The sequence below is a fragment of the Aedes albopictus genome, chromosome 3 (genome assembly GCF_035046485.1).
Source record: "Aedes albopictus strain Foshan chromosome 3, AalbF5, whole genome shotgun sequence".
Taxonomy (NCBI): domain Eukaryota; kingdom Metazoa; phylum Arthropoda; class Insecta; order Diptera; family Culicidae; genus Aedes; species Aedes albopictus.
In genome coordinates, this window is record NC_085138.1 from 15660115 (window position 1) to 15668348 (window position 8234).

General features: G+C 46.1%; 2 protein-coding genes across 3 annotated transcripts in view; one reads left to right on the forward strand and one right to left on the reverse strand.

Annotated features, from left to right (window-relative positions):
• The window catches only part of LOC109427984 (nuclear cap-binding protein subunit 1), a 76703-nt gene extending 76487 nt beyond the window's left edge, over nucleotides 1-216 (reverse strand). The window contains exon 1 of the mRNA XM_019703640.3: nucleotides 10-216. Within this exon, the coding sequence (XP_019559185.3) occupies nucleotides 10-55 (46 nt within the window). The 5' untranslated portion in view covers nucleotides 56-216. The remainder of the gene's footprint in view (nucleotides 1-9) is intronic.
• Nucleotides 217-6277: 6061 nt separating this feature from the next.
• On the forward strand, nucleotides 6278-8015 carry LOC109418222 (G kinase-anchoring protein 1-A). Of its 2 annotated transcripts, none has more exons than XM_062842717.1 (2): nucleotides 6278-6603; nucleotides 6670-8015. In XM_062842717.1, the coding sequence occupies exons 1-2, from the start codon at nucleotides 6418-6420 to the stop codon at nucleotides 7453-7455; spliced, it is 972 nt and encodes a 323-aa protein (XP_062698701.1). In that variant the 5' UTR covers nucleotides 6278-6417; the 3' UTR covers nucleotides 7456-8015. The 2 variants fall into 2 exon arrangements, with proteins under 2 accessions (XP_062698701.1, XP_019547925.3); XM_019692380.3 differs by having other exon boundaries at nucleotides 6285-6603; nucleotides 6667-7988.
• Nucleotides 8016-8234: the final 219 nt, after the last annotated feature.

Here is an 8234-nt window from a genome sequence, read left to right on the forward strand (position 1 = left end):
CGAACTTACCACCGTAAAAATCGCCATCATCCTCGTAAGCACGGCGCCGGTTCATAGTTTTAAATCAACGTGTGGCACTTCCCGAACACGAACCGATTAAATTAAACGGATTAGGACACTATTTTCTACCGAAAAACGCGAAAAGTTTACGACAGCGACAGACCGAATCAAGAAACTTTTTGCGACGCTCACCGACGAAAACTGCAGGCCGACGGCGACGACGACGACGACCAAAAATGACAGCGCGAAGCGAAATGTCAAATGTGGTATAAAATAGAACAGGGTGGTCCACAAGTGCAATGATACCGCAAGATGACGTCACGAGGCTTGAACTGACATCATTATCATTGTTCGGACCCTTTACGTAGCGAATTTCGGACACTAATCAAGCCTTTCGTAGAGAGTTCTTCTGACGTTGTTTTCTACCACTTTAGGCGTTCTTCCCAGTTAAAAATACAGTACACAACTTGGGTTTTTTGAGGAAAATTAACGACCGACCGTTTTGATGGTTTATTTTGCACTGAAGCTAGGTTCGTGATAGATTGATGAACAGAGGCAATAAATTTGTGATCTATCTAATACAAAGTAACCGTCTATCTACACCGACATACAATTCATAGCGAGAGAGAACATCTCTCTTCTAGACAAACTTATCGTTTGGTAAACTAGGGATTCTCATGCGAAATTAACTAATTGAGAAATATAGTCCTTAACATGCCGGCCACCTAAATTCTTATCGGAATTTACTAATTCAACAGCTAAATCTTAGAATCCAATCTAACACAATCAAATTAGCATACTCTACTTGAAGAAACAAAGCTATGTTACGGTATTTCAGACTGGAAGCGTCTCATCCTTCTTCGAAGCCCTTTCGAATGGCAGCAAACATACTCGTGATGCTGGCCGCTTGTAGATAGAACCGCTTGGCATCCGTACCTTCACCACCCTGACCACTCCGTCCGGGCCTGGGTGGACTTCAATAATGCGGCCAAGGGGCCACTCGATGGCTGGATTCCCGTCTTCCTTTAGGAGTACCATTTGGCCTACCGCGAGTGTAGTTGCTTGTGGGAATCTTTGGTTCTGGTTGTGGAGTTGCGAGATATATTCCCGTCTCCACCGTTTCCAATGCTGTTGAATGATCTGCTGTAGTCCCTGATAGTGTTGAAGCCGATTCGGAGGGATCTCACTGTAGTCCGGATCGGGGAGAGCTAACAACGAGGAGCCAGTCAAAAAATGCCCTGGTGTGAGCACATCTAACTCGTCTGGGTCCTCCGATAGGGGGGTGAGTGGCCGCGAATTCATCGCCGCCTCGATCTGGGTGAGGATAGTCGCCATGTCCTCGAATGACAATCTACGTTGCCCCAGAACACGAACGAGTGACGTCTTGGCAGATTTTACGGCGGCCTCCCATAGGCCGCCAAAGTTCGGCGCTCTAGGTGGAATGAATTTCCACACGATTCCTCGTTGCGACGTCTCGTTGGAGATTTGTGAATGCACGACGGGATCATGCAGTAGCTCGTACATCTCCCGTAGATCGTTGCTGGCACCCTTGAAGTTGAGGCCATTATCCGAGTGGATCTCAGAAGGCAGACCTCGGCGGGCCACAAAACGTCGTAGCGTAGCTAGGAAAGCAGATGCTGTGAGGTCTCCAACCAGCTCCAGATGGACGGCCTTCGTGCTGAAGCACACGAAGACGGCGATGTAAGCCTTTTGTGCTGCTGCACGACGGTGAACAGGCTTGAGGTAGACTGGACCACAGTAGTCTACACCGGTGACAGCGAATGCACGAGTAGGAGTTGTACGAGGTTTTGGTAATTGACCAGGTGGTTGGGAAACAGGGACAGGGTTGGTTCGAAAACAGCGTAAGCAGTTTCGGAAAGTATAAGTTGCTAGTGCCTTTCCACGTAATGGCCAAAATTCTTGCCGGATTTGTGCGAGTGTCATTCGGGGGCCGGAATGGAGCGACAATTCATGGTAGGCGACTGCGACTTGGCGTGAAAACGTGTGATTGCTGGGAAGGATCATGGGGTGTCGAACTGCGTACGATTCTCCAGCCAATCTCAGCCGGCCACCAACCCGAAGTATGCCCTGGTGATCCAGAAAAGGGTGAAGAAGCTTCAGCGACGAGTGGGCTTGAATCGGTCGATGATTGGCTAACGCTTTGATTTCCGCGGCAAACGGTTCCCGTTGAACACACCGCACCAGCGTGTATTTAGCTTCTTGTAGTTCCGCTACAGACAAGGAAGAGGACGTGGGGGGCGATCTACGATGCTGACATCTCCGGATGAACTTGAGGACATATGCCGTGATCCGAAGAAGTTTCCAGTAGCTAGAATAGCGATCCAGCAGTAGATGTGGTTGCTGAGAATCGGCTACGACCATAACGTTCTTCTTTCTCTCCAGCAGCTCCTCCGCTGGTCGTTCGTACTTCAAATGCCGTTCGGTATTCCAATGCTGGTCGAGTAACGACAACCAACCCGGCCCGTGAAACCAGTGGTGCTTGTCGACGAGATCCTTGGGCATGACGCCACGTGAGACGAGATCGGCTGGATTTTCAGTCCCCTTGACGTGATTCCACCGATGTCCCTTTGTCAGCTCTTGGATGTGAGATACCCGATTAGCCACAAAAGGAGGCCAGACATACGGCGGCGACTTCAGCCATGAAAGTACCACCGTTGAGTCCGACCAGAACCAGGTTTCCGTATTTTCCATCTTAAGGGCTTTCGCAGTCGCACGATAGAGTTTGGCCGCTACATGAGCACCACACAATTCCAGCCTTGCAAGGGTCGTCTTCTTCAAACTCGCTGGTCGAGATTTTGCCGCTAATAGTTCCACTTTAATATGTCCCCGTTGATCGATCGACCGAGCGTAGATGCACGCTCCATACGCCGCTTCCGACGCATCCGAGAAAACGTGGAACTGAATCAACATCGGATAATTGGCGAAAGCATGCCGTTTCACTTCGATCTCCGACAGGACGGGTAGTTGATGGTAGAACTCAGTCCACCGGTTGGCTAATTCTTCAGACAGGGGATCATCCCATCCTTGAACTGCTACCCACAAAAGCTGCATCCGTATCTTGGCCCAAGAAATGACTGGAGCCGTAATACCGCTAGGGTCCCACAGCTGAGCAATGACGGAGTATACCTTGCGCCTAGTCCACTGTCCGTTTACAGTAAGGTTTGACACGTCGATACCCAGCACATCCGACCCTGGTCGCCAATGGATTCCTAGCGTTTTCACCTGCTCTTGATCGAAGTTCAGCGTAGACTGAGTTCCTAAATCCTCCGGTGGCAGTCCTTCCAACGCACCCTTTGCATTGGACATCCATTTTCGCAGCCGAAAACCTCCTTTAGGCATTAGCTGCTCCAAATCTTGCCGCAACAAGATAGCTTCACACTCAGAATCTGCCCCACCGACGTAGTCGTCCACGTAAAAGTCGTTGATGAGCGCCTCCTTTCCCCGTGGATGCAAATCTCCTTCATCGTCTGCCAGCTGCTGCAAGCAACGTGTCGCGAGGTACGAAGACGGAGCCAAACCAAATGTTACACGATTCATTTCGTACGTTGCAATCGGCTCCTCCGGCGAGAATCTCCACAAAATCCGCTGTAGAGAGGTGTCATCTGGATGCACTCTCACCTGTAGATACATCTTCTCGATGTCTGCGACGAGAGCAACTGCGTGTTTGCGAAAGCGAAGAACCAGATCAAAAAGAGGATCTTGAAGAACCGGTCCTGTCATCAAAGCGTCGTTTAGAGAGTGGTTCGAGGTTGTTTTCGCGGAACCGTCGAATACTGGCCGAATCTTTGTCGTTGTACTCGACTCTTTGATAACCGGATGATGAGGCAGATAACAAGCGAGACGACTATCGTGTTTCAAAACTTCGTCCGGAACTGCTGTCATGTGGTTCAGCTCCAAGTAGGTCTGCATCGCTTCATTGTAACTCTTGCGCAGATTTGCGTCCTTGCCCAACCGCCGTTCAAGTTGCATAAGTCTGCGGAGAGCCGTATCTCTCGACTCACCGATCATCTGCTCGAAACCCATTCGCTTCGGCAGACGCACCACGTACCTCCCGGTTGAATCACGTGAAAAAGTGGCTTGAAAATGTTCCTCACAGTCTTGTTCTTCTTGAGAACGCCGTGGAACGTCCTGCATCTCCTCAATATTCCAAAATCGCTCAATTTTTTCCTCCAGAGTCGCGTTGGTCGTTACGTGACAGCACGGAATCGGGTTAAGGCTACCCAAATCCGCTTTACCGGCTGCTATCCACCCGAAAACAGTGTTGACGAAGAGTGGAATTCCTTCACCTACCCGCTGTATTTGAATCCGACCACCGTTGAGTAACAAGAACTCGTAGAAATACTCCAATCCCAGCAATAGGTCAATTGGAGCCCGCTTGTTGAAACCTGGATCCGCCAGTACCATATCTGATGGTAGGTTCCAACTACTGACCGGAATCGTCGTCGAAGGCTGATCCTCTGTTACTTTCTTCAGAACTAAGAAGTCCATCGGGATGGCGTAGTCGGTGATTCTCGAAGCTATTGTGGTGGACACAGAACTGTTTATCTGAACCCGCGCACTGCCTACACCAGCGATTGGCACGCTAGTTTGTTTCCGTGGTAACTTCAAGACTTGGCACAGTCTCTCCGTGATCAGATTCGCCTCCATAAGCTTCACTCATTTTCAGTAATAGGCAAGTTGAACCATACTGCCTGCCATATACACAAATCAGCCACATGCAATCGAGTGACGATCTTGGTTGCTTCCAGTCGTTGACCGTAGAACAAAAAACAAACGACGTACAATGTGATGGCACTCGCACGGCGTTGAAATGGATCGTCAATCCAAAGAACTTGGCGCACAAAACTAATAAGATGGTGTCGATGGTGTCCAGATCACTTCCCGTGGCACAAATCCTGGTCACGGCACCATTTGTTCGGACCCTTTACGTAGCGAATTTCGGACACTAATCAAGCCTTTCGTAGAGAGTTCTTCTGACGTTGTTTTCTACCACTTTAGGCGTTCTTCCCAGTTAAAAATACAGTACACAACTTGGGTTTTTTGAGGAAAATTAACGACCGACCGTTTTGATGGTTTATTTTGCACTGAAGCTAGGTTCGTGATAGATTGATGAACAGAGGCAATAAATTTGTGATCTATCTAATACAAAGTAACCGTCTATCTACACCGACATACAATTCATAGCGAGAGAGAACATCTCTCTTCTAGACAAACTTATCGTTTGGTAAACTAGGGATTCTCATGCGAAATTAACTAATTGAGAAATATAGTCCTTAACAATCATATTGAAGATGGCCAAATCACATACAAACAGACGTCTCACTCTACTCACTTCCCATCGTTTCACTTTTTAACGGATTATTCAAATATTCCGTAGTTCGCAAAACGCTCGCTCATGGCGCTCGCATCGTTTTTGCTCCTGTTTGACGTTTGCTCACTACCGCCATCAACTCAGTGGATTTGCGTACCACAGCATAATTAGCATTGGGCGATTATGTTTGCGTGACGATGATTTTTATCGCATTTTCTTCCAAGTGACACGTCTGTTTGTCTGTGGCCAAATGAAAAAGCTGTGAACAATAATTAACTTCTTTAAGGCCGGTTGAATCGTCCGCCAGTGCTCTGTTGTTAGTAAGATTATTATTATTATTATTATTATTGTTTATTTCGTAGATTTATCCAATACATTTTTGTACATAAAGTTTTTCGTCGTGATACGGAATTCCTTACATCGATTATATAAACAAGACTATAGTCTACTATAGCAACTGTTTGACAGCTCCGCCCAGTACAAAATCCGACGAGGGGTGATTCATCAAATCGCTCCCATACAAACTTCAAATTGATTTTTAAATAGGTTCCCGGGCACCAAAATTCATGAAAATTTGGATTTCGGCTCAGTTTGGCATGCAGAAGAATATGGAATTATCTCAACACCGTTTAAGAAGCCAATTTACAGGGGACTGTTATGGTCTTCTTTTTTCTTACCCCGCATTAAAATTATGCTGCTGTGTTGCGAGATAGGTTGTCAGCTTGAGCCCTACGCTTGAGCCGCTGTTATGCTGGCTACGAAAACATTGCATTGGTGGGATAGGGATGCCAATTCCTTGCCAATTTATGGACGCTCTCCAGCCGGATAACTTTCAAAAACTCTAGCATTTTCTTATTTATCCGTGTGTGATTTCGCGATGGTTTTCGTTCAGTGTAGCTTGTGAACTTCAATTTTTATACCAGTTTTCTGGTAAACAAATCGATGTCAATCAAAAAAAAATGTTTACGCTCGCTCTCACCAACCAAACTGAAAAAAGTTCAACTTCTGGTGCGATCTCCATTGCGCGTCCGTGATTTTTGTGCAACTTTTAACCAGTTTTGTAGCTCATTGTCGCTTCGAAAGCAATGGTATCGATTGTTCCTTCCCGTTTTGCCGGTTTACGAATAGAGGACGATGATGACGACTACGTAAAACCGAAACAACAGAAGCAGAAAAATACATTGAATCAGAAAACAGCAACTCCCGGCAATAATCAGAAACAGGCCGGTAATCAGCAAAGCCAGCAGAACAGTCAAAAGAAACCGAAACCGGTAAGAATGATGCAAAAACTAGTGAAAGTTAATTTGTTTATGAACAATAATTAAAAATTCTAGAAGAAACCTAAAAAGCCCGCCAACGAAGCAGCACAATCGGAGCAATGGAACAAATGGCAACAAAAAGACACTGAAATAGTCGACAATCATTTTGAGAAGGATTTGGAACAGGCTCTACTACTATCGAAGCTCGATTTTGAGGCTAACAAAGTGAAGTATGATAAAACCGAACGAGAAGCAAAGCAGTCTTCAAAGTCAAAAAAGTCTCGTCCTCTGTCGTTGCAACAGTTTCAGACAAAAGTGGACAAAGACACCGTGGAGAAGGAAGTGCAGAAGCAACGAAAGGAGGAGGAAATTCAATACAATCGAAAGTTCACCTTTTTCGAGCAAATCGACCGCGAAACGAAGCAAATCATTCAGAAGGAACAGTTCAAGGCGCTAGTTGCCAATCGAGAGTATAGCACTGAAAATTCTCCCTCGGAAGAGGCCACATCCAGCACTGAGCCACTTTCGGAGGAGGTAGTCACCGAATTGGATCTCCTGAAAGCGGAAAACTTTGCCCTAAAAGCGGAACTGGAAACGCTCCGGGCAAAGTACAAAAAAATCTACTCCGTCCTGAAGAGTGGCGAAATGAAGGACAAAACCGAACTGCTGGTCGAGATAGAGAAGCTGAAAAAGACGCGAGATGATATGACCGCCGAAATGACGGCCCTTTACGCCCAGCTCGAGCAGGAGAAGTCCAAGGTGAGCTCGACGACCGGGCACGAGAAGGGCAAAGAGAAAAGTTCCGGCCGGAAGTCGGTCCGGTTCGATGCTTCGTCGGAGGTGCATAACGGTAAAGGCGAATGAGCCGGGCGAGTGGCTGAATTGAATTCCTTATTTTGAATAATTTTTCTTAAATAACCTCAATGAAGTGAAGAACGATACTGATCGTACGGTATTTCAAAATTTCCTTGAATTTTTAAACCAGTAGCAAGTAATTGATTTTTAGTGCAAACGAATAAATGTATAGAATCTCCGAACAATGATTTATTGGCCTTACGGGTGACTGGTAATTAGACCATGCTGTGGGCGACGTCTTCTCGCTTGTTCCAGGAACTTCTCGTAATAAAAATGTCCTTGGACATAGAGTATCATCGTGCCGGTCACATGATATAGGGGACACTCAAAGAAGAGAATTGTTAGACAAAAGAAGCAACAAATAAGGCGCGGCGATTATACTTTTTCCCAACTGATAACAGATAAAGACATGATCTCGAAAAATTTTGTTGGAGACAAAACGGAGTCGAATTTGTAGCGAATAATCGATTTTTATTGAACCGTAACTGCTTGATGATAGATCTTCAACAGCTTTGCAGTGTTTACCGATTCGAAGTTACCGCTCGAAAATGGCAATGCATGGCTTACAAAATTCTAAACTCGTGGTGTACGATCTTTATCCTAGTCTGTGGTAAAGTCTGTTGCACTCAAAAAAATTGACGCGCCTGAGTAATGTGTTTTTTGCAACTTGGCACTATAATATTGAATTTTATACTTGCCGTTTTAGTGTAACTACGGCCTACTTTTCCTCACTCTGAAAAGCAGTTGCATTATGATTCATAATGCAACTCATTTGGGTTGCATTATGA

Excerpts from the sequence above, each read along its gene's own strand:
- LOC109418222 (XM_019692380.3), top strand. The coding sequence starts at position 6,418 with ATGGTATCGATTGTTCCTTCCCGTTTTGCCGGTTTACGAATAGAGGAC. Across the intron at positions 6,604-6,666 it reads GTCAAAAGAAACCGAAACCG|AAGAAACCTAAAAAGCCCGC; the intron begins GTAAGAATGATG and ends TAAAAATTCTAG.